At 45.7% G+C, this 26040-nt stretch overlaps 2 protein-coding genes across 3 annotated transcripts in view; one reads left to right on the plus strand and one right to left on the minus strand.

Moving 5' to 3' along the window:
• Nucleotides 1-830: 830 nt before the first annotated feature.
• On the minus strand, nucleotides 831-25460 carry LOC138747953 (ankyrin repeat and SOCS box protein 13-like). Of its 2 annotated transcripts, XM_069907613.1 has the most exons (7): nucleotides 25355-25419; nucleotides 17433-17611; nucleotides 14228-14415; nucleotides 6890-7040; nucleotides 4687-4821; nucleotides 3776-3967; nucleotides 831-1335 (listed from the first exon to the last, which is right to left on the minus strand). In XM_069907613.1, the coding sequence occupies exons 2-7, from the start codon at nucleotides 17470-17472 to the stop codon at nucleotides 1208-1210; spliced, it is 834 nt and encodes a 277-aa protein (XP_069763714.1). In that variant the 5' UTR covers nucleotides 17473-17611; nucleotides 25355-25419; the 3' UTR covers nucleotides 831-1207. The 2 variants fall into 2 exon arrangements, with proteins under 2 accessions (XP_069763714.1, XP_069763713.1); XM_069907612.1 differs by lacking the exon at nucleotides 17433-17611 and having other exon boundaries at nucleotides 25355-25460.
• Nucleotides 25461-25628: 168 nt separating this feature from the next.
• Nucleotides 25629-26040, plus strand: part of LOC138747997 (uncharacterized) — a 67669-nt gene continuing 67257 nt past the window's right edge. The window contains exon 1 of the mRNA XM_069907696.1: nucleotides 25629-25705. Within this exon, the coding sequence (XP_069763797.1) occupies nucleotides 25629-25705 (77 nt within the window). The remainder of the gene's footprint in view (nucleotides 25706-26040) is intronic.

Genomic DNA, 26040 nt, shown 5'->3' on the forward strand with positions numbered 1-26040 from the left:
TGGAAAAATCACAGACACTAAAACCCCTGGTATCTGGCACCAGTAGGGATACGTGTATTTTCGAGTTGCTTGAGACTTACTCTTACAAGGCCTAACTAATAACCCTGAATTAAGAATAAACAGTTTAAAAGACAAACATACTATACTGCAGTTATACTGAACAAACAAACTTCACTTGCATGAATATATAAAACTCAGGGTTTTATTTTATTTTCAGTCACATTCTTTGAAAACATTTAACCATTGCTTCCCTTCCACGGAGGTGCTCGAAAGATGAACAATAACATTAGAGATATTTACTACCCCCCACCCCCCCCCCACCAAGTTTACAGATAAAGCCTCTGGCCGGGGTGACTCTTTCTAAGCAGGGATAAGGAGACACTTTAAGAGAGCCACCCCAATGACGAGCGGCATCAACCATCTCTTCATCCTGGGCGACGCCACCGCTGTTCCACACAACTTTATTCAAACAGCTGCTACGAGCAAAGCCCGACCAAGGCCCTCCGCTGGCTGAATACAGTAAAATCCCCATTATCCGGCATTCAATCGATGGGAAACTCAAACAAATGGCAAAAAAAAAATCAATGGCTACAATACTGATTTTTTTTTCAAATTACTTTACATTTTGCACTGTCCTTTGTCTTTTAAACTGTGCATTCTTAATGCAGGTGTATTAATTATTCATTGGAAGTCTCAGTCAACTGGAAAATTCGCAAGTCCAACATCCACAATCCCCGTAGATGCTGGATAATCCAGATTTCTATTGTATTTGCTCCCATCTTCACCAAAGGTTTAAATGTTACCTCAGAGAACATTTACAATCGTAAACATATTTTTAATCCATTATTTTATTCTTAATTATTTTAATTTTTACAATGTATTTTCCTCCATTTTTTGTTGCTGGTTGCTTGAGGCTGCTGGTTGCTTTAATTCCAGATACCAGCTGTTTAACTGGAAGGCAAAACAGATTTCACTTTTTAAACTGTTGAGGGGATGATTCATGGAGATTACTTTGTAGTTCCTGCTGAGCTCGATGCCCAGAGAAAATGGGATATCCCTCACACAGCTGAATAGGCCCAAATGGCCTCTTTCCGTCGACAATTTCGATGCTTCTATAAAGCATTCAAATGTCTTTATAATTCAAAACACCCATGTGCCAGTTCAGTCTCAGTAATGTTCCTCATATTTTTGAAATGGAATTTTGGGTTCAGTCATAGCAGAGATAGCTGATGAGTCTTGGGGCTATGTTTAACTGATGGATTTCATGTAATCTTCGAGGACCAAGCACTCTCCTCAGGGTCAGCCTGCAGTGGTGTTTCAAGCTCATTGGTGTACCTAAAGTCAAAACAAATCCTTTAATATCCCTGGTTAAAAGACAGACAGTTCTCTTTGTATAATTACATATTTTACGCCATTCTCTTTAGTTATAGCTCTCACTCCATTACATTGGGCAATGAAGATTTTGCTTCCTAAATATTTTTGGGTACGTTTTATGAAAATCACCTTAAATGATATAACCTATTTTTGTGATTTCCAGTCATATTTTTAATGTAAACTTGGTGGGGGGGGTAGTAAATATCTCTAATGTTATTGTTCATCTTTCAAGCACCTCCGTGGAGGGGAAGCAATGGTTAAATGTTTTCAAAGAATGTGACTGAAAATAAAATAAAACTCTTTGAGCTTTATATATTCATGCAAGTGAAGTTTGTTCAGTATAACTGCAGTATAGTATGTTTGTCTTTTAAACTGTTTAAGCAGACAAAACCATGAGGTGCAACATGTCATTGAAAATTAATTTTCTGCATTCGCTCTTGGACGTCTTCCCCGCTGATCCTGGTGCGGTCAGTGACGAACACGGTGAAAGGTTTCACCAGGACATTGCGACCATGGAAAAACGGTATCAGGGCAACTGGAATCCATCCATGCTGGCCGACTATTGTCAGAAACTGACATGAGAGGCATCAGATGCTGAGTACAAATGAAAATCAGCAGCAAAACGTTTTTAGGTCGGTCGAACTAACGCAACGTGTCAGCGTCATTATGTGATTAAACACGTTAAATTCAATAAAAGTTAATTTAATGTTTATCCAACCTCCCACATGATACAGCAAATCTGAAATGATCTTTGAGTTCAGCTTGAAGTTGTTTATCATAATCCTCAATTTTATTTCAGGAAGCAAATCTTTTAAAAAAAGTTGTTGCCCAGTGTAATTTATAATTTCCCAAAATTTAACTTAAATTTAATGTCAGATGTTCGGTTTTCTGCTGCATCACTATCTGGACCTCTTCAAATTCTCTAAGTTTTCCCTGAATGGATGAAAATGGCAGATGGAGTTCAATCCAGCTAAGTGTGGAGGTGATACATTTTGGAAGGACTAACCAGCAGGCTGAGTAAAGAGTTTACTTAAGAGTGTGGGACCTTGGGGTGCAAATCCATTCATCCGTCAAGGTCACCACACAGGTTGATAGGATGGTTAAGAAGGCCTATGGGAAGCTGGGATTCATTAATAGGGGGATTTAATTCAGGAGTAGAGAGGTCATGTTACAATACTACAAATCTCTGGTAAAGACCACACAGAGAATTGTGTTCATCTCATTATAAGAAAGATCTGGAAGCTATGGAAAGGGTGCAGAGGAGATTTATCAGGATGTTGCTTGGTATGGGAAACAACTCTTATGAGGCAAGGTTAGCAGAGCTGGGACTTTTCACTTTAGAGGGTAGAAGGATGAGAGGAGACTTCATAGAGGTCTATGAGAGTCATAGATAGGATGAACAGCCAGCACCTGTTTCCTAGGGCAGGATCACCAAACACCAGAGGACATATGTACAAAGTTAAGGGAGGGAAGTTTAGGGAAGACAAGAGAGGTTTTTTTACACAAGAGAGTTGTGGGTGCCTGGAATGCCACGCCAGGGATGGTGGTAGGAGGCTGAAACATTAGGAGCATTTAAGAGCTCTTGACTAGACAATTGGGTTTAAAAAAAAGGTTTATGGAGTAGGGAGGATTTAGTCCTTTTTTTTAGGAAGGGATATATGGGTCAGCACATCATCGAGGGCTGAAGGGCCTGGATGGTGTTGTACTGTTCTAATTATTTTGCTCCATTTCTATCATGGAAAAACTAAGCATGTGGTTGACAGTCCTGACCTTTCACTTTGGCGATTGTCTATTAACCACACCAATCACTATCCCGGTGCAGCATCTGATCGAAGCCGAGTTTCTCGGCACCTTGCAGGGTTCTGATTTTCGACTCCAAAATCTGTCAGCAACCGTAGACCCCATCCGTATATGCCGTTGCATTGGATGTTCCTCGAAACTTAAACATTTCACCTTAAAATCTGGTCGTCTTATACACTGGGTCTAAAATTCTTACCTTGACGATAAAGTTGCAACACCATCTCCATCTTCCTGTCGGCTACAACTCAATCTCGTACATGCCCTGCTAATTATTTGCCAAGTCTCAGCGCTCCTCCACAGGGTCCATCTGCCTGGTCAAACTACTGTCGGCTCTGTCCAGTCTTTAAATGGCCTGCTGCAGGAGCCGACAGTGGTTTATTTTAAAACATTCAAATAAAATGATAACGTTATTAAAATATTGTGATTTGCTTTTAACTGCAACCACTGGCCAGATTTTGGGGAGTTGTCTTATACAAAGGATATTGCTCAAAACCAACATTTTAGGTGAAAATTCCGGGATATGGTGGACCATGTGTGCAGAGGTGGAGGGGTTAATTGGGCACCGTCACCTTTACTGAGTACTTTGTGAGAGAGCTCTTACTCTGGTAATACTTCAGGCACTCTGCAGAGCAGGATCCCAACTGAGTGTAGTCCAAAGGTAACCGTCCCCGATTGTCCGCTGCATAAACATTGGCTCCGTAGTCAATGAGCATTTGGATCAAATCCACATCCTTTGCTTTGGCAGCAAGATGTAGGGCAGTTTCGTGGAGTTTAGCCCCATTCACGTTTGCCCCTGCAGAACAAAGATAAAACACACTTGAAGAAAGTGATGAGCAAAGTTGCCATTACATAAGCTCCCAGCACATCTTCCAAAGCCAGGTTACAACTTCCCGCATAAGAAGCCTCAAAACAGGGAGGATGTTAAAGAAGAAAGTCTGCAGGTGCCGTGATTGCAGTTCAATACACTGAAGAGCTGGAGAAACTCAGCAGGTCACACAGCGTTCTTTATGTCGCAAAGATATGTAACCAAAGTTTTGGGCCTGAGCCCTTGGTCAAGGTATGAGCAAAGAGGAAGGCAGGTGGATTCAGAGAGGATTGGAGGAGATGGGGCAGGGTGTAGTAGTCTAAGTGCCATTTTGTGGTTGAGATAGGGTGGACGGCCAGCAACTTTCCTCTGGGGCGGCCATAATAAATACCGGAGGACACTGGCTTAAGGTGAGTGGAGGTAAGTTTACGGGAGCCTACAAATGTATGTTTTTTTTTTACCCAGAGAATGGAGGGTGCCTGGAATGCATTGCTGGGGATGGTGGTGGAGGCTGGCACAAAAAGGACATTCAAAAGACAAAAGATAGGCACATGCATGAGAGAAAAATAGGGGGTCCTGTGTGTGGGGGAGGTAAGGATTAGATTATTGTGGAGTGGGTTTACATAGGTCGGTACAACATTGTGGGGTGAAGGGTCTGTGCTGTGCTATGATTTTCCAAGAACCCTTTATGTTCCAAAGAAGCATACCTGCATTAAGCAAAACCTTTGCACAATCAATGTGCGGCTTTGTACAAGCCACGTGCAACGGCGTTCCAAAGTGGCAGTCGTAAGCCTCCAGGTTTGCCCCAACGTCAATGAGCACTTTCATACACTCTGCACTACCTGGAGCAGAGGAAACGTGTGTTAAAGCCAACCCGTCAGAGCTCCCTGACTCTCATCCCTGCCTCACCCCTTTGAATGGAGGCGCCTCGCTTGACAACGAGATTCTAGGTTCTTTTATTATCATGTAATAGTCCACAGCACATAATATTATGTAAAATTGTCTTCTGGTTGTCGTAAGGCAGACTGAGTCGCCATTAGGGTCGCCCAGCACTCTTTACAGTACAAGAGAAAGAAAGAAGAGTCCTTTCAGTCACTGAGTTTCCCCGGATTCATCTCCAGCCCTCCCACTGCCTCTGCAGCCGTGCAGACAGACTCCTGTTCGATCCATCTGCAATCTGAGCTCCAGGTCGGAAGCCTTCAGCCCCTGAGGCCCTTTGGGAGCCCTTCTTGCCCTCAGCGCACTCTCGAATCCTGGCTCCGATACCTGGCTCTCAGGAGCCAGTGTTCCAGCAGCCCATTCAGATCCTCTAGAAGCAGTGGCGTCCTAGAGCTGCCATTGACATGGGCCCCTCCCCTCTGTTAAAGAAAACTCACAAAATACTGCCACACGCTAAACGTGCCACTGTTGTCTAATATAGTTTCCATTTTCAACGCCCCTCACCATCACCACACACACACAAGTCGTAGATACAGGTTGTGAGACACTAATATGTCTTTACCCCTTCCTTCCTCCTGATCACTGGGAGCCCACATGACATTCCGGCAATGGAAGTCTGTCAGAAGTTTATTTGGGGACAGGCTGCAGGGAGACCAGCGAGGTATTCATTGGAAAATCTCTGCACGTGGCTGGGGCAGGTAGTCGGTGGGGCTGTCAGTGCCGTGGCTGGTGGAAGGTGGGGCCATCAGCGAACAGCCGGGGCGGGTTGTAACAGCCCCATCGGTGCCCAGCCTCCGGCACCTCACCAGGCCACTCCGGCCACCAGGGCTGCTTGTGGTCCTAGCAGCTCGATGTGGGATCAATGGCCTACCATCTGCAGAGTGGTCCCAGCTGCATGGGAGATTATGGGTAGGGAAGGTGACCATTTTGCCCTTTGACCCCACATTGTGCCGCCGCCAGGTGCTGCTTGCATGCAGGAATGGCCCTGACGCGGCCCGTACTGGGCAGGTAAGTGGTGCCGCCCCCTGCAAGTGGCACCCTTGTTCTGTGCCCCACCTGCCATACCCAGATATGCCTATAGGGTCTCCTGACCGCAAGTTGCCTGCAACCTGTGTGGGCCCCTCAGCCACTGGGCCCCTTGCTGATCCGCTGCTGTGGTCACCGTCCTACAGGTCATCTGAAGACCTTCTTGTTTAACATCAAATGGAGTGAAACAAGAAAGTCTGCATACACTGTGTAATAGTAGCTGGAGAAACTCTGGTCCCGCAACGCCCAGAGGAGGCAAAGACATCCTTGACAAAGGTTTCAGTCCCAAAATGTTGCCATCTATCTTTACCTCCTGTGTACGCCCTGGGACTCGCGGAATTTTGGGAATTTACTTATTTAATGTCCAACTGGGCTTCTGGTATTTTAACTGAACCGGCAAGTCGGAGTCATTCCCAGTTGATTCCCTCCACTCCAGAGCTGCTCCTCAGTTCAAGGTGGCTGGGTAGGAATGCAGCACAAAGCATTGCTCTCAATCATACCCATGGTATGAGAGGTTCATTTCATTTTTACTCTAGACAAATCCAATCATCCAAGTTACTCTGGCTGTGGTTGGGTTAGAACTCATGACACTGTATTATTAATTCCAAACAACCCTGTCTCAGATCCACCCAAAAAAATTAGAGCGAGGGTATTATCAGCTAGTATCCAGGACAACATTTATCCATCAGTCAACATCTCTATAAATAGATTCCCACAGTACGCAGAACCTCACAATGCGCAGATTTCTTCTGCTACCATTTTGTTAAAAATGTTTATTCAGTGTGAATCTCTTCAGGACTCCCTGAGATGGATGCAAATTCTTTGTTGGTGCTGATAAATGCAAGTTGTGATTGTATACCTTAGAGAAAGCTCAGCGAAGTGTGCGCTTTATCACGGACGCAAGGCAACAGGCCAGTAAGAAAACTTGCAGGACTTGCGGCTCACCGATCATACAGGCTTCATGGAGTGGCGATGCTGTGAAGTTGAGTGGGTTCACGTTTGCTCCATAGGTCAACAGCAACTTCACACATTCAATGCTACCAACAGCACAGGCGTCACAAAGTGGAGTGCTCCCATCGATATTTCTTGCTTCGATCTGAGAGACAGATGGTGAAGAGGTGAATACGTTATCATTTCACTGTCTGAAAGCAGAATTCTGTCAGAATCGCAACCCAGCAAGTCAAAACTGCTTCATCGTTTGACCCCAGGGACAATCCTGAGAGAGTACAGTGGTTAAGCAACACAAATGAATACTGAACAGGATATTGATGTAGGTTCCCCTTTATGCATTCAACAGGTAGTTTGAGATAATAAGGCCTAAGATACTCAACAAATTTAAATTCCATGATCACACTGGACAAGGAAGATTTTACTTCTGATTTGATGGATTTTTGCAATGCTGATCATGAAAAATGCCTTAAAATATTCCTTTCACATACCTTTTATTTAGATATCACCTGTTTTTGTGATTTCCGGTCATACTTTAAGTCCAAAACCATGTAGTGCAACATGTCGTTGAAAATTCTGCATTCGCACTTGGACATCTTCCCTGCTGATCTTGGTGCCGTCAGTGACAGACACGGTGAAAGGTTTCACCAGGACATAACGACTATGGAAAAGTGGTTTTAGGGCAACTGGCTGACTATTGTTGGACACTGACACTAAGAATCATCAGATGCTGAGTACAAACGAACATCAGCGGCAAAACATTTTTTGGTCATTTGAACTAATGCAATGTGTCAGCGTCATTATATGATTAAACATGTTAAATCAGGAATGCCAGGCTGGAAAGTAGCTTCTACCTTCAGGCTGTGAGATTGATGAGAAGTACCCTGTTTCTTACAAATGAAATGAGTAAATATATATATATACAGTGTAAACACATACAGACACTCACACATCTTTTATTGTACCTTTATGAAAATATGTGAGTATTATGCGCTGTTCATTGTGTGTGTATGTGTATGTGCGTTCACTGTGGTCTGGAGAAACATGGTTTCATCCGGTTGTAGATGTATTGAGAGATGATAACAAACTTCAACTTGATATCAAGGCTCTGAAATCTGTCACCACATCCAACTCTGTTCTACATAACGATTTACAGATCATTTACTAATCTTGATAAAGGAACATTTTTCATTCCCATCATTTAAGGTAACGTGATACCCTGGGTATATTGTTGTTATTCTTTGAACAGTTAAAAGTGAAAATACCTAGATGCAAAGGGACCTGGGAGTCCTCGTGCAGGAGGGCCTGAAGGCAAACCTGCTGTTGAGTTGGTGGTGAAGAAGGCAAATGCAAAGCTGGCGTTCGTTTCAAGCTAAAATTTCTCTGGTGTTGCTGAAGACTTGGCTTTGGGAGTTGTCACGGCAAGAGCCCAAGCAGAGGGAATGCATTTGAAAGGGAGTGAGGAGGAAACAGAGGCTGCGGAGAGGCTTAGGTAGATTGGGAGAATGGCAGAGAAGCAGCAAATGAAAGGCAATATTGGAAAGTTTTCAGTCATGGACTTTGGTAGAAGGAATAAAAGGGCAAGTTATTATTTGAATGGAGATAAAATTCAAAATTTGGAAATGCAAAAGGACTTGGTAGTCCTTGGACAGGACAGCCTAAAGTTAACCTCCAGGTTGAGTTAGTGGTGAAGAGGTAAATGCAATGTTGCCATTTGTATCTTCAGGAATAAGATATAAGGGATGTGGTGTCGAGGCTTAATAAGGCATTGGTGAGGCCTCACTAGGAGTATGGGGTACAGTTTTGGATTTCTTATCTAAGAAAGGATATGCATGTATTGGAGAGGATTCAGAGAAGAATGATTCCTGGAATGAAGGGATCAGCACATGAGGAACGTTTGGCAGCTCTTGGACTGGACTCCTTGGGGTTCAGAAGGAGGAGGGAGGGACCTCATAGAAGCATTTTGAATTTTAAAAGGACTGGATGGGAGTAGATGTGCAAAGTTGTTTCTCACGGTGGGGGAAGTTAAGGACAAGAAGGCACAACTTCAGTATTGAAGGGCACCTGTTTAAAACAAATGCGGAGGGATTTCTTTGGCCAGAGAGTGGTGAACCTCTGGAATTTTCTAGCACGGGCGGCTGTGAAGGCCAAGTCGTTGGGTGTATTTAAGGCAGAGATTGATAGGATTCTGAATAGTCAGGGTATCAAAGGTTATGGGGAGAAGGCAGGGGAGTGGGAGAATGGATCAACTCATGATGGAATGGCAGACTCCGTGGGCCAAATAGACTACTTTTGCTCCTATATCTTATGGTCTTTAAATTTAAATTAAATTTAGTCAAGCAGCACGGTAACAGGCCATTTCGGCCCATGAGCTCATGCTGCCCAATTACACCCAAGAGAAATACACCCCCTGGTAAGTTTTGAAAGGTGGGAGGAAATCGGAGCCCCCGGTGAAGACTCATGCAGGTGGAAGCAGGTAAACAAAGGATGAACGTTTCCGTGTTAACCCTTTATACTCTCTGAAAGCAGCACAAATTTGCTGACAAAGGCACAGGAGCAAAACAGCTGTAGTGTATCCTGCGATGTCCATCTCTGCTGCCCCATAATAATTAACACTTTTCCCAGCGACTACTAGATGCCACCACTGACAATTTCATCTCCAAGTTCCAGTCCCACTCCAGAAATTTGCACACATATTCTAGTGGGGCCCTGGCCGTTGAGAGAGCACTGCACTGTTGGAGTGGGGATTATTTGGGTGTGAGTAATACTTTCCAAGTGTGAGGGAAACTTTCCAGATGAAAGCAGAAGACTCCATCTTGGTGCCACGACTGTTTCCTGGCCATTTCTATCTCTCAGTCAGCAAGCAGATGATTGGTTACCAGCAGGCGGTTACTTGGAGAAACAAGCCTTCAAATTGGTAAATGGATAAAGAGAGCAGACAGTTCAAAGTACAGGGACACAGATTTAAAATTTGGGGCAAAACAATGCCGGATTTGTGAGAAAAGATAGCAAGCAGCTCTGGCCTGGAATTCACTACCTTTTGGAGATTGAAAGCAATATTGTTGAGGGAATTGAAAAAAATATGGCAGATTATTTTCTAAATGGGGAGAAAAGTGAAAATACCCAGATGCAAAGGGACTTGGGAGTCCTGTGCAAGTTAGGCTGAAGGTAAACTTACAGGTTGAGTCAGTGGTGAAGAAGGCAAATGCAATGCTGGCGTTCATTTCAAGAGGAATAGAATCTAAGGGCAGGGTTATTGATGCTTTATAAGGCACCGCAAGGCTTCACTTGAGTGTTGTGAGCAGTTTTGGACTCCTGATTTAAGAAAAGATGAGCTGACGTTGGAGAGGTTCAGAGGAGGTTCACCAGAATGATTCCGGAAACGAACGGGCTACACATGAGGAGTGTGATACTTGGCCTATACTTCTTGGAATTTAGGAGAATGGTGGGGGGGGGGGGGGGGGGGGAAGGAACTCAATTAAACATTTTGAATGTTGAAAGGGATGCTCAGAGTAGATGTTGAAAGGTTTTTTTCTCATGGAGGGAGCGTCTAGGACAAGAGGGCACAACTTCAGGATTGAAGAGCGATGCTTAGAACAGATGCTTATGAATTTCTTTAGCAAGAGGGTGGTAAATCTGTGGAATTTGTTGCCACAGGCAGCTGAGGAGGCCGGGTCATTGGGTGTATTTGAGGCAAAGATTGATAGCTTCTTGATTAGCTGGAGCATCAAAGGTTAAGGGCAGAAGGCAGGCAGTGGGGCTGAGTGGGGAAATGATGGGCTATTTCTGCTTCAGAGGGCACGTTTCACAATTTTTCCCAATCCTCCCACAATATCCTTTCTCTCATATTAGATACCATAGCAAGTCCTACACCTTGCAAATGGACAGAAGACTTTTCAGCTCAAAACAAAATAGATGGAGGAGAACTTTAGTTCTGTATTGCAAAATTTCTGTTCAAACAAAATAAAGCAGCCAGCTTTACTATTCCTCCAGTGTTCCAGGAGTTGTGCTGCATGGATCGATATACAGTAGAAGTCTGAAAATCCGGACTGCTCAGGGATTAGGTTGGTCCAAATTTTCGGATTCTCAGGCAGTACATTTAAATTTTAAATTTAAGGAGGAATACAGAAGAGATGGACAGGTAGATTTTGATAGATTATTAATTAGCAAACAGAGCACGCTTCATTTATCAAAATGAGCAGTTTTAAAGAAAAATAAAAATGCTCCTGTGTATCTGTGATGCCTACACACCCACGCACACACATACACAGAAGCCTGCTAAGTTTAAGAGTTTTCGAAAAGTCTGCATTCTCGGGTGTTCTGGATTTTTGGACTTCTACTGGATCTACAGCACATGTCAAATACAAGGTTTATGGTCTGAACTCAGTACCCACAAAACACTAGAGTGAAACATGAATGTCTGCTGACACTTTGATTGTAGTCGAAACACAGAATTGCTGGAGAAATGCAGCTGGTCTCACTACATCCTAGGAGGCAAAGATTTAATTTAGACATACAGCACGGTTACAGGCATTTTGGCCCATGAGTCTGTGCCGTCCAATGTACACCTTATTAACCTATACCCCCTGGTACGTTTCGAATAGTGGAAGGAAACTGTGGGGGAAAAACCCACAGACATGGGGAGAATGTACAAACTCCTTACAGACAGTGCGGGATTCAAACCCTGGTCCAGATTGCTGGCGGTGTAAAGGCGTTGCACTAACTGCTACGCAAACTGTGCCAACCCACCAATGTTTCGAGCCTGAGCCCTTCTTCAAGAAACACAGCGTCCGAATTAAAGGTTGGGGAAAGAAAGAGGGAAGAATGGGAGGGGAGGATGGACCAACAGACAAAAGGTGTTAATTGGATATGATGAGGAAAGGTAAGAATTTTGGCTCTGGGAAAAGGGAAGGGAGAGAGAGAGAGAGAGAGACAGAGCTAGAGGAACGGAGATGGGGGAAGAAGATGAGTGGGTGGAGGGTTTGTTTTAATGGAAACCAGAGAAGTCAATGTTAACGCCATCCAGTTGGTAACACCATGAAACATTACTTCCCTTTAAACACATGCCAGACTGGAGTTCAGTACATCTCAATGATTTATCAAGTTCACACAAAAAAGTTATTGTTCATACTTGTGGTCATGCTTGCACTCAATAATATTTAACCTGACCCTTCCGTCAGGGTCCCGATGAGGCATGATTTAATCTTGATGTTTGTACACATTTCTGATTCAGCAGGCCTGCTTCACTGCAGGTCTAATGGTTCCGGAATGGTGACCTTGGCAAGACTTTTCTCAGTACCTTGTGCAAGGCCTGATGATTCAGAAGCTGCGAACGATGCAGTGCCTCTGACATCGTTGAGTTTCCAATCCTCCTCTTTCCTATGGCCTCTAAATGGCTGCTCACGGCCTCACTGTCACAGCAACCCAGGTTCAATCCTGACCCTCAGTGCTCCCTGTGTGGAGTTTGCACATTCCCTGTGGCTCTGGTTTCTTTTCACTTCCTAAAGACACATGGATGATGGGGTAATTGGCCACTGTAAATGGTTTCCAATGAGAAGCAGAATCTGGAGAGGGGGGGGTGGGGGGTGAAGTTAAAGGGATGTGGGAAAATGATTAAAATGGGATTACACAAGATGACTCATAAGTGGGTGCTTGATGTTTGGCATGGACTGAGTAGGCCAGTAAGCTCTCTAGAATGCAAGACTTCCTGACTGCGTACAAAGAAAGATGTGCATTTATACAGCATCATGGGAACCAGACACTTTGCAGCCTTCTATGAGTTCCTACAAGCAAGTTACCCTTGGAGACAACCGCTGACTGCAGATCCCTATGAGAAGGTCAGACAGAAGATGTTGTTGGATCATTTTAGTAAGTAAGAATGCTTCAGTGTAGCAACAGCTCTTACACAGAACTGGAGCAAATTGTGTACAGCGCACTACCACAAATTAAAATATTTTACCAGTGATGAAGACTTGCCCTTTAACTTCACCCCCCCCCAACTCTCTGCAGAAACTTTTCACTTTCAAATATTAACAAGTTCAACTTTATTTTTGCAATTCAAAGGGCCCACATGACCAAACTCAAATGATCTCGTTTTTACTCAGATATAAGCCCTTATTGTGATAAATGCAAAATAGATGATGCTTCTTTAATTCATATGCTCTGGATGTGCCCCAGTTTGGAAAAATATTGGAGTGAAGTTTTTCAAGCATTATCGGTGATTCTCAATTTAATATTAGAACCAAATCCCTTAGTTGTTCTACTTGGAACTCTTGGAGAAGATGATGTTTTACTAACTCCAATTAAATGTCACATTTTATTGTTGCTGGCCAGATGAGCTATTTTGATTATCAGTAAGTGGAAAGATAATACCTCACCTAAGGGATGCCATGTTCTGTTTAAATTTGGTAAAAATTAGATACGCAATTAATGATTCAAACATTAGATTCTAAATGTTATGGGGCCCGTTCATGGACTATTATCCTAATCTCTAGGTTCAGTGTTGATACAGAATCTTGGCCCTGTGTTCTCCCACTTCAGAGTGAGCTACTTTGTTTCATCAACACTAACTTTCAACCTTGTTTAGGGTCAGGAGTTTGGAACATTTAAATTTATTATGTCCATTCTTTATTATTATGGGTGTGCTTTGGGAATTCATATACATGATCATTCTTGCAGTGCTTTTTTTTCCCCTGTAACACATCCCATAATTGTACTGTACAAATTTATTATTACTGAAAATTAATACAAATATTTTAAAAAGAAAGTTTATTTTCACCGTACCCCCGCATGCACAACTAGGCTTGCTTTGCGCATTATCATACACAATTAGAGCAAATAATATGGAAAACAGAGAGTAGATTTGCAGTGAGGGGTGTCCTAGGACCCGTTAAGTTCGCATGAGGAAACAGGAGGTGCAAGGACTTCTGCATTTAATTTCCTGTTGAGAAACAGGGACCTTTTGTTAGAAGGAGGAGCACCAAGTTTGCTATAACCCAAAGAATCGAAGATCTATGGGTGGTGTAGTGTAACTGCACCACTTTGATTGGCTACAAGTCCTCCACGGTTAGTACAACACTGTCTGCTTGGGTTTCCTCCATGTGCTCCAGTTTCCTCCCACACTACAAAACATTTAGGGGTTGTAGGTTAATTGGGGTATTTGGGTGGCATGGGCTTGTGGGCCAAAGAGGCTGTATGTCTCAATTTTAAAATTTTCAAATCCAGGTAATTCTTTACACTACAGTACTTTGAACGCCCAGACTTCTGGAAACAGAAGCCTACGTCTCTGCTGAGGAGTAGATAATCTGTGGCAGCCAGCCTCAGTAAAGATTATACCTCTGCACCTGCAGCCAGCAGCATCTGTGCACACTGGAGTTGCCCCCGGAGGCTTGCCTCATGCAGTGGAGTTATAGAATCCACAGTAACCACATTTACACAGGCTCCATTTTCAATGAGTTGTTTCAGCTTACACACATGGCCTGCTTTTACTGCTTCATGGACAGGGGTACGGTCAGCCCAGAAACCTACAACAAAATTAGGACACAAAGTTACTTTGCAAAACAAATCTCTGAATTTTACTTCTCTTTTTTTCATTGAGAACAGGGGAAAAATATTTACATTAATGACAATCCTTTAATTTCTATTTATTTGATAATGATCATGAGTTTATTGTCATATACACAAGTACAATGTACAAATGCACTGTAATTCTTACGATGCAGCTAAATAGGTATGCATGATACATCAACTACAACAGTGTACATTCAATTGCCCCAGTAAGGAAAGAGATAGTAAATCTAAAGAATAGGTAAAGAATAAATGAAGGGTGCAAGAGGAAGGGAAAGACAAAGGAGATGCCGGAGGGAGAGAGAGCAAGATATGCATACACTACTGGAAAAAGGGTTGGGGAGTAGAGAAAGGGAGGAACAGGATGAGAAAGAAAAGAAATGAGGAAGAAGAGAAAGAAAGTGAAAATGAGGAAGCAAGAGGGGAAGTGAGAATGAGGGAGAAAGGAATAAAAATTAGAAAGAGAAATGTAAATAAATTCTCCCAACTCACAAATAGCTAAACAGGAAAAAAAAAGAATCTGCTTAAAAATTGCCCCTTTAAGCAAAATCTACCTGAGGAATAATTTAAAATTCATAAGGAATTGCAGATTGACTAATCTCACCATCGGAGAAAGGTATCCATAGAAGTTCACACTTAGGCTGGCCTACTGCCTAAATTCGCACACCACTCTCAGCTAGTCCTGCAGTGTGTAACACGACTGAATGCACTCAGAGACAAGCAAGGAGTACAAGCACGCTTTAAATAGCTTACAATCAAAGGCAAATAGACCTAATAGTCCTCAGGTGAATCCGAGGTAAGGCGGGAAAACCAGGGTTTATATTGGGGTAGGTGAGGGGGAGCCAGCCATCTGAACAACACATAGACAGTGAGTTCCAGTTCACTACACAGTGTAATTCCACAAAGAATCCAGTCTGGAGAGATTGAAGGGCCACAGATATGGATCTAGTTGGGTCCTTTCCACAGCCTCACCTCCAGGGCTCAACCCAAACAGCAAGCCCTTGCTGGAGAAAAGCACCCCCTATCTGTTCTTCCACGTACAATCAAATTATCGGTCCATGTAACAGCTTGGAGGAGATTCAATTATTTGTCAAGATAATGCAGTCAATTTCTTGTTTGCAATTCTACATCAGAGTTGAGAAACTACCCAATAGTAGAGAAGGTGGATGAGGACTGTACAGGAAATGTTTATGATTGGTTGAGTCCAAATAGTTTTAACATGGTATTTAACAGCACAATCAAAGCTTAATGGTTTGAGCAATGATTTGTTCATAATAAAAAAACGAGGCTGGAGAAACTCAGCAGGTCAAACAGGGATAAAAATACAGAACCAATGTTTCGGACTTGAGCCCTTCATCAAATTATTTGTTCAGTTATCAATTCATCAATGATTTGTTCATGGTCAGGTGGTTGGTCTTGTCCAGCAGAGTGGACTGAAACCATCCCTCCATTTGGAAACTAACTTGCATGGGTCTGTTCCTCAGTTCTGATGAAGGTTCACAGACGCAAATGTTGACTGATTTTCATTGGTAAATGTCAAAGTTCATGCTGGGCAGATGCAGTGATGTCGGACTTTGCCTCTGCAGGCTTTTCCTTGGGGCTTAAACTGAAATAAATCTCAGCTGTTGCTAGGAAACTACTGTTGTGCTACAAGCTGGCTTCTTTAGAAGGTTCAGGACTGCACAACCCAGAGAACAATGCAGCGCATGAAACGCAACGCCCAATTTTAACTAAATATTTGCTGTTTGTGGATAATTACGTATCGTTCTATTACACATATTCATGTCTATTGAAGAGCCTCACAAACACTACTATTGTATCTGATCCACCGCTAATTCTGACATTACATTCTGAGCACCTACCACTCTCTGTACAAAAAAAAACCTCCTCCACCCCCTTAACTGAAAAGCATGTCCTCTCTTTTTACTCTGGTAAAAAAAAGATTTTGACTGTCTACCTTTCATAACTACATGAAGTAGAAAATCTGCCTGGCCCTCAGGGAAAAGAATCTCAGGGTTGTATATGATGCCATGTCATTGTGACAAATTTGAACTTCTACTTTGACTCCGAGGCTCAAGAGAAAGCAACCCAAGTTTGTTCAACCTCTTCTCTTTACAATGGAAGGGGAGTCTAAGACAAGAGGACACAACTTCAGGATTGAAGGGCGCCTGTAGAAAACAGAGATGCGGAGGAATTTCTGTAGCCAGTAAGTGGTGAATCTCTGGAATCTGCTACCACAGGCGGCTGTGGAGGTCAAGTCGTTGGGTGTATTTAAGGTAAGTATCTGAATAGGCAGGGGAGTGGAGTGGAGCTGAGTGGGAGAAGGGATCAGCTCACTATGGAATGGCAGAGTGGACTCGATGGGCTGAATGGCTGACTTCTTCTACATCTTATGGTCTTATAGCTCATACCTTCTAACCCAGGCAACATCCCAGTTAATCTCTTCTATACTCTTTCCAAAACCTCCATGTTTTCATGTCATGGGACAACTAGAATTGCACACTATATTGCGTTCAAAGTTTTATGCAGATGCATTGTGACTTCCTTTCCTTGTACATGCTGAAGGTGGATATAACCACTTCAAGGCTCTTTAGGGATGGTTTATGATTGACCTTGTATCGTACACTGACTTGTTGAAATTTGTGTTAAACTCCAATGAACTACTTAATAGGGTAAATTAACAGCTGAACTACAAATCTAAATAATGGAATAACATGTCATTACAATGTGAACAGTCTGTGTTAGGTTTCAAAATTTATAAAGGCATTTATTGCCACAGAAATGCCTTGACAGGTATTTCCAGGCTGAACCAGCTGTCAAAATTATCAGTCTCCAAATTTTCTTTTACACTTAAGATGATTAAAAATGTAATTGATTTATTACAAATGGAAAGTTTAAGAAAAAACTTTTTATAAAAATTAAAATAAATTTCAATTATATAAATTAGCCAACAATATTAAAAAAAAGTAATTACTTGTCATTTGCCAATTCCCCTTGCAGCTGTCACTCTTCATTGTGAGGGAAAGGGCTACTGATCCTGTGTCAGATCTAAACCAGCAGACTGTCCAGCCGTTGATCAGCGGTCTGAGTACAGTCACATAGTGCGCAGTTCCATTCGCCAAGCTGTCAGAAGGACCATCTGCAGTTCTTGCACTAAGAAGGAGAGGGTGCAGAAGAGGTTCACTGGGATGTGGCCTGGTTTGGACTGCATCATCTATAATGAGAGGTTGGACAGACCTGGACTGCTCTCTCTGAAGCATCAGAGGCTGTGCAACTGTTACAAGCCCAAAGGACTCCAAATCCTAGCAGCAAGACAAGTGGCTTTCAAAATAAAAGTTATTTTTAATTAACTTCAAACATGAAAATAGAATCAAACATGAACTTAACTCTATACTTAACTAACCCAAATTAACCCCATTCTAATTCTAATGTGTGTATAAAAGTTCTTTGGTTCACAGTTCAATCTCACTTCTCCTTCTTCCAAGTTCCCTGGTTGCAGGCAATCACCATACTGTGCACAGAATTGAACATGTATAAAGTTCACCAGTGTAGAGCTCGTCGAAAGAACCAAAGACTTGTTGATCCAAACCAAGGCTTTTATTAGCAAAAGACCGGAGCTCTTCACAGGTGGCCGACCAGTCCGGAATGATCCGACCTGGCTAGGGACACAACCCTTTAAGGCCCAAACAATAGGTGTGGCTTAGCTCTCAGCCAATCGCTGTAAGCACAGTCTAGATACAGTAACTATATACACTATGTACATTGGTGATAGATCTGTACTATCACATTCACCCCTTCTTGGAGAATTGACCCGGGGAAAAAAAAAACAAAAACGAGGGAGAGAATGAAAAGGGGTAGGTCAAGGACTGTAGCGGTCAGGGGGTCTGACCATCCGGCGTGACCGCCGTGGTGCCGGGATTGGGGTCGCTGGAGTGGTGTCACCAGCGGGCTCATCGGGTGCGACTGCTCCGTCGCTCAATTCCCCAGTCGTTTTGTCGGCAGGGTGGCCCGAGTCATTGGGGTGCTGTTGGTCCTTCTGTTGCGGCACGGGGCCTGGAGCATAAGGAGTTGGGGGGTTTGCTGGGTCTACCGCGTCCTGAGCTAGGTCCCGCACCGAAACAGTGTCCTCCCGCCCGTCTGGGAACTCCACGTATGCGTAATGTGGGTTCGCGTGGAGTAGAGTCACTCGGTCGACCAAGGGGTCATTCTTTGAGTGCCGGACGTGGCGTCGCAAAAGGACGGGGCCAGGGACGGTGAGCCATGCCGGTACAGTGGTTCCCGATTCGGATTTCCTCGGGAAAAGGAACATCCTTTCGTGGGGGGTGGCATTTGTTGCAGTACATAGGAGGGAGCGGATGGAGTGTAAGGCACTAGTGAGAACCTCCTGCCAGTGAGAGGTGGGGAGACCTTTAGACCGGAGAGCCAGTGTAACCGCTCTCCATATGGTGGCATTCTCCCTCTCGACCTGGCCATTACCGCGTGGGTTATAGCTCGTGGTCCTGCTTGAAGCAATGCCACACTCCAGAAGGTACTGTTGCAGCTCTGAACTCATGAATGAGGACCCCCTATCACTGTGGATGGAATTGGGGTACCCGAAGATGGTGAAAATACTGTGAAGGGCCTGTATCACTGAGGTGGCAGTGGTGTCTGGGCAGGCCACAGCGAATGGGAAGCGGGAGTATTCGTCGATGGCCGTAAGGATGTAGGTATTACGGTTGGTCGACGGTAGGGGTCCCTTAAAGTCTACGCTAAGACGCTCGAAGGGGCGGGTGGCTTTGATGACGTGGGAGTTATCCGGACGGAAGAAGTGGGGCTTGCATTCGGCGCACACCGAACAGGCTCGGGTCATGGAGCGGATCTCCTCAATTGTGTAGGGTAAGTTGCGCGCCTTGACAAAGTGAGCAAACCTAGTGACCCCTGGATGACAGAGCGCCTCATGGAGTTTCCGTAGTCTGTCCATCTGTATGCTGGCGCACGTCCCCCTGGAGAGCGCGTCAGGCGGGTCGTTGAGCTTACCAGGCCGGTACAGGATGTCATAGTTAAAGGTGGAGAGTTCGATTCTCCATCTGGCGATTTTGTCGTTTTTTATCTTACCACGCTGGGTGTTGCTGAACATGAAGGAGACCGCGCGTTGATCAGTCAACAGTGTAAAGCGCCTCCCAGCGAGGTAATGTCTCCAACGACGTACCGCTTCAACTATGGCCTGGGCCTCCTTCTCGATCGAGGAGTGTCTACTCTCCGGACCCTGGAGGGTTCTGGAGAAGAAGGCTACAGGCCGACCGGCCTGGTTCAAGGTGGCTGCCAGGGCGAAGTCGGATGCATCGCTCTCGACTTGAAACGGGACAGACTCATCGATCGCGTGCAGCGTCGCAGCAGCGATGTCAGATTTGATTCGATCGAAAGCCGCTGTGGCTTCGGTCGAGAGGGGAAAAGAGGTGGTCTTGATAAGAGGACGTGCCTTGTCGGCGTAGTTTGGAACCCATTGTGCGTAATAAGAGAAAAGGCCCAGGCAGCGTTTGAGAGCTTTCTGGGTATGTGGGGGGGGTAAGTCCATTAAGGGACGCATGCGGTCAGGATCTGGCATGACTATCCCGTTTTCCACCACACAACCTAGAATAGCGAGTCGTGTGGTCCGGAAAACACACTTGTCCAAATTGTAAGTCAGGTTTAGCTGACGGGCAGTTTGAAGAAATTTGTCTAGGTTGGCGTCATGGTCCTGCATGTCGTGGCCGCAGATGGTGATATTGTCCAGATACGGGAAGGTAGCGGTTAGCCCGTTCTGGTCCACCATCCTGTCCATTTCCCGCTGGAAGACCGCGACACCATTTGTGACCCCGAATGGTACCCTGAGAAATTGATATAGCCGCCCATTCGCTTCAAAGGCCGTGAATGGTCGGTCCTCGCAGCGGATCGGGAGCTGGTGGTAGGCCGAACGTAGGTCAATAGTGGAGAAAATGCGGTACTGGGCGATCTGGTTCACCACATCCGTGATGCGTGGCAGGGGGTACGCATCCAGGAGTGTGAAGCGGTTAATGGTCTGGCTGTAGTCGACCACCATCCGTAGTTTTTCCCCATTCTTGACAACCACCACCTGGGCTCTCCAGGGGCTTGAACTGGGTTCGATGATGCCCTCATCCAGCAATCTACGCACCTCACTCCTAATGAATTGCCTGTTTTCGTAACTATATTGCCGACTTTTGGTGGCCACAGGCTTCCAGCCAGGGGTGAGGTTTGCGAAGAGTGCTGGCGGGGCAATCCGGAGTGTGGAAAGGCCGCAGGATTGGCCCCGGGGCACGGGGGCGGGTTGCTCGGGTGCTTCGGGAGTGGGGCGATGGCAGACCGAGAGGGGGGCGTGGGGTCCCCCAAAGTGTAGGGACACCGTTTGGAACTGACACTGGAAGTCTAATCCCAGCAACACTGGGGCGCACAATTGGGGAAGGACGAATAATTTAAAGTGGGTGACCGTCACGCCCTGTACTTCCAGCGTGGCGATGCAATACCCCTTTATCCCAGTCGAGTGCGACCTCGTCGCTAATGAGATCCTCTGGGTAGTGGGGATAATGTCAAGTCCCCAATGGAGGGCCAGATCTGGCTGGATAAAACTGTCAGTTGACCCAGAGTCAAATAAGCAATTGGTGTAGTGTCCATGCACTTTAATCAGTTCCATTGCTCTGGTGAGGGGATGAGAGCATTGCTGGTTTAATGTTATTGAAGCAGTTGACAGGCGAGTTTTGCGCGATGACGTCACGCAACGGGATGACGTCACGCAACGGGATGACGTAGTCAACGCTCGAGGAGCAGGTTGGAGAACCTCCCGGAAGTGCTGTTGTGGCGGGTGAATGGTAAGTAGTGGGGTTTGTAGTTGCTCGTGATCGGTGGTCGGGCCCTGGCGGTCGTCAGCGATGGACGCTAGGGTGAGCACCTGGTTGGCCGCGGGGGTGGCTGCGGCGGCGGTAGCGTCGGCCCCGGGGGTGTCTGTGGCGGCAGCAGCAGCGGCGGTAGCGTCGGCCCCGGGGGTGTCCGTGGCGGCGGCAGCAGCGGCTGTAGCGTCGGCCCCGGAGGTGTCCGTGGCGGCGGCAGCAGCGGCGGTAGCGTCGGCCCCGGGGGTGTCCGTGGCGGCGGCGGCAGCAGCGGTAGCGTCGGCCCCGGGGGTGTCCGTGGCGGCGGCAGCAGCGGCGGTAGCGTCGGCCCCGGGGGTGTCCGTGGCGGCGGCAGCAGCGGCGGTAGCGTCGGCCCCGGGGGTGTCCGTGGCGGCGGCAGCAGCGGCGGTAGCGTCGGCCCCGGGGGTGTCCGTGGCGGCGGCAGCAGCGGCGGTAGCGTCGGCCCCGGGGGTGTCCGTGGCGGTGGCAGCAGCGGCGGTAGCGTCGGCCCCGGGGGTGACTGTGGCGGCGGCAGCAGCGGCGGGCGAGAGGCAGGCCATCACCATGGTTGCGACGGTGGGTTGCCCCTTCCGGGTTCGGCGTCTCCGTGACGTCAGGCGTTGCCGTGCAGGGGAGCCCTCGCTCTCATTGGACGAGAGCTCTGGGGAAGAAGAGTTTGAATGGGATAGTGGCGGTTGAGCTTCACACGAGGCACTGTGTTTGCTGGCGGCCATTTTAGACCTACAGACTGCAGCAAAGTGGCCGTTTTTAAGGCACTTCTGGCACCTGGCTTTTCTTGCTGGGCACTGGGATCTGCTGTGCTTGTTCCTCCCGCAGAAATAACATTTCGGGTTCGCACGGGGCAGGGTAGCAGCAGCCGACAGGCCGTCAGGGGTAGGGTAGAAGGGCACTTTACTCACATCAGAACGAGGGGTCCAGTCCCTAGAGAGCTCGGTGGACTTTAAGGCTGCATCCTCCATTGTGATTGCAATCCGGGCCACGTCCTCTAGTTTTTCTACCCCTTGTTCGAGCAAACGCAGCCTCACTTTGTTCGATCGGAGCCCGGCCACATAGGCATCCCGGACGAGGTCGCTAGTGACCTCGGCAGCAGTTTTGTCCACACAGTTACAGTCCTTGCCCAATGCCTTTAGTACTTGTAAATATGCTCTGCTGGACTCACCGGGCTGTTGTTTCCTCGACGCAAGCATGAGCCGGGCATGAACTCTGTTCACCGGTTGATCATACAGTCCTTTCAGTACCTTTATGGCTGCAGTGTAAGTGGTCTCATCCTGGATGTTCTCGTAGACTCTCAAGGACACCATAGACAGCAATGCTGTTAGACGCTGGTTATCCTCCTCCACCTCAATGAATCTCAGGAAGTTTTCAAAGTTCAGCAGCCAGAACTTAAAGGCTTTGAAGGCTGTAGCTGACTGTGGGTCGATATCAAGTTTTTCTGGCCGAGTTAAACGCTCCATCCCTTTCAAAAAAAATTCCTTTTGCTAATAAAATTGTAGAGCTCGTCGAAAGAACCAAAGACTTGTTGATCCAAACCAAGGCTTTTATTAGCAAAAGACCGGAGCTCTTCACAGGTGGCCGACCAGTCCGGAATGATCCGACCTGGCTAGGGACACAACCCTTTAAGGCCCAAACAATAGGTGTGGCTTAGCTCTCAGCCAATCGCTGTAAGCACAGTCTAGATACAGTAACTATATACACTATGTACATTGGTGATAGATCTGTACTATCACAACCAGGCTTGGTGCTTGAAAGGTAAATGTTTACCACTCAGGAAGGTTCTTGTAGGGTTTGCAGAGAGATATTTGTTGCTCCAGGATTTCCACAACTGAGGTACCACCACTAATCACCTCAGGGTCTCACTGATGAAACTTGCCACATCAGGGTCTTCTAGATGGTAACCTCTTTCTTCAAGCTACCACAGAGTTCCATTCCTTCCTCTGTTTCAAGAGAAACATCAGACAGATAGCACTTCCAGCCATCTACTGCTCTGGAACTTGCTTTCATCAGTTTCAAACAGTTTTCTCTGGACTGCACTTTTCAGTTACTTGTCAGTGTCCCACACACTCACTGACTGACTGAGCTGAAACTCCAAAGAGAGCATGTGACTCATGTCTTGCAAAACCCCCACCTTCTCCAGCAAAACAACAGGAGTTCTTTCTTCTTCTCAAGTTGTTATCTTAGGTAAACAATCCAGAATTGATCTTTCTGTGAGCACTTTGCAGAAAGGGTACTGATAGACAGCATGGCTCCAGCAAGACAGTGGTCAAGCATTTTATCATGTCAGCTCAATTGATACCTACTTGTGAAAGGTGGTTACATTCTCCAGAGAATGTGAATTCTTCAGTTTTTCAAATAAGATCTGTTTTAAAATGTGTGAATGTATGTGACCTTCTCCAAATCTTATAAATTCTCCCCAAATATTAATATTGTTACACAACCTCATAGAAGTATATAAAATTATTGAGGCAAAGATAGAGCAGGAAGTAGGAGTCTTTTTCCCAGGGTGGGAAGGCCAAATGCTAGAGGGTGTAGCTTTAAGGTGAGAGAGGAACCAATTAAAACAGACGTGCAAGACATGAATTTTGTTTTATCCAGATAGTGGTAAGTGTCCGGAATGGGATTGAAACACAAAAGTCTACAGAGGCTGTGATTGCAGTAAAAACACACAGAAATATTGGAGGAACTCAGCCAGTCTCACAGTGTCCATAGAAGGTAAAGATATATTACCGATGTTTCGGGCCTGAGCCCTTCTTCAAAGTATAAACAAACAGGAAGCCGTTGGAAATGTGATGTAAGGGTAGTGGGAGAAGCAGGTATGATTTGGACAGATGAACAGATGGAGAATAGAGGGAAACATACCATGTATAAGCAGATTGATATCATAGTCAATTCAGACACTGTGAAGGGGCTGTTGCTGCACTGTACTGCTCTATGATTGACACCACAGTTCTGGCTTTCTGCATATGCACAAGCTACACAAACTTCCACACAACTAAAGAGCCAAAATCCAGTGATTCAGAATTAACCCCATAAAATGTCAGATCATGCCACCCCCCCCAAAAGAGTTGTTGTGCTGCCCACCACCTGAACATGAACAGCAGTTTGTTTACCCCCTGTCGCAGTTACCCTAATGCCCCCCAATTAGATTTGTTCTGATGCCAAATCTGGAAGGGAGGCTCTTTTATTTTGATGCGGTGCTCTCTAGGCCTGGACTCCCACACTTATTTTTGTATTAACTCCATCTGTGAATATATATTAATAAACTTTTTAGTTTTTATGGCACATTCCAAAACATACTGGGAGCGAGGCCGAAATGGCCTGTGACTGTGCTGCATGTCTAAGTACTTGTGAAAGGGTTAGAGTTTGGGTTAGGGTTAGGGTTAGGATAATTTGTGGTCATTTAATTTATACAACTGTTGGTGCATCTTACGCCTGCAGTATGAGGGAATTGCGGTGCATCTGTAATTTCAGTGCATCCTCCATTAATGACACATTTAAGGAAGCAGCCTCTATCCTCAAGGACACTCGCCACCCAGGCTATTCCCTTTTTTTCTCTCTGCTACAATCAGGAAGGAGGTACAGGAGCCTGACATTACAAAAACAGCTTCTTCCCCTCCGCCACCAGATTTCTCAATGGACAATGAACTCACTTTTTTCTCTTTTTTGCACAACTTATTTTTTTTTCCCCCAAATGTCATTGTAATTCTATAGTCAACTTTCCACCTTGTTCTGCGTCTACTGCTGCCGCATGAAAACAACTTACCTTTCAAGTGCTCGCCACTCTGGAATTTTCTCCCCCCCCCCCCCCAAAAAACCTCCCACTTCCCCTTTAAGACGTGATTATACCGTCTACCCCTTTCATCAAGCCTCAACCCATCAGGCAGGTGGACATGCATCTTGTCCTGTCAGCCTTCCCGGCGTTTCACATATTCACAAGCAGTGAGCGACTAAATTAGAAGACGCCCTGTCCCGCAAAGTCTTGGGCGGTCAGCGCACTTGCCGATGCTACTCTACTCACTGATGTCCCCCATGCCTCTCTGCACCACTGTGCCAGTGTCGCCAACTTCCATGGTTGCTCACGTCAGTCAGCTGGGGAACTCGTTACATTCGGCCCCCGCGCATGCGTGGAAGGAGAGTCAGTGTTGCAATTGACACGCGGAAGTGACTGGGGATTGTGTGTGTGTGAGAGAGAGGACGCGACGTTTTCATGGACGGTGGAGGTGAAAACGTTCACTGACCTCAGTCTGGGGTGAGTGAAGATCTTCAGCCAGAACCAATCCTCGAGTCCACCCATGCAGAATAACTACAGGGCGTTTGCAAAGATTACAATCCGAGCAGAAACATTCAGCTCGCCGAGAGACGAGACCCAGCAAGTTCCATCTTAAACTTGAAGACATTGCACTAAATTCTTAAAATGGACAATACACCTTGATGAAGGGCTCAACCCAAAACCCAAAGGACAAACAGGTCCTTTGGCCCAAGGGCATGGCCGACTTTCAAGCAAGTTTTGTTTAAAAACGATATTTCAGCATCCGAATTTATTGACATCCCGAGTCCCATCATTGATATAAACCACCATCTGACAAAATAAAAACCGTGCAAGAAAAAGTCAAAAAGTAAGGCAGAGTCTGTGGACATTGTTCATTCAGGAATCTGATGGAAGAAGGGAAGGAGCTGTCCTTCTGCCACTGAGTGCTGGTCTGA

The sequence above is a fragment of the Narcine bancroftii genome, chromosome 13, assembly GCF_036971445.1.
Source record: "Narcine bancroftii isolate sNarBan1 chromosome 13, sNarBan1.hap1, whole genome shotgun sequence".
NCBI classification, from domain to species: domain Eukaryota; kingdom Metazoa; phylum Chordata; class Chondrichthyes; order Torpediniformes; family Narcinidae; genus Narcine; species Narcine bancroftii.

What these genes read in the sequence shown, in the direction of transcription:
- LOC138747953 (XM_069907612.1), bottom strand. Translation starts at nt 25,406, where the DNA reads ATGGAAGTTGGCGACACTGGCACAGTGGTGCAGAGAGGCATGGGGGAC. An exon ending in TGCTGGCTGCAGGTGCAGAG is followed by an intron (nt 7,041 to 14,227) that starts GTATAATCTTTA and finishes TCTGTCTCTCAG; the next exon opens with ATCGAAGCAAGAAATATCGA. An exon ending in GTGCCTGAAGTATTACCAGA is followed by an intron (nt 1,336 to 3,775) that starts GTAAGAGCTCTC and finishes TTTTGACTTTAG; the next exon opens with GTACACCAATGAGCTTGAAA.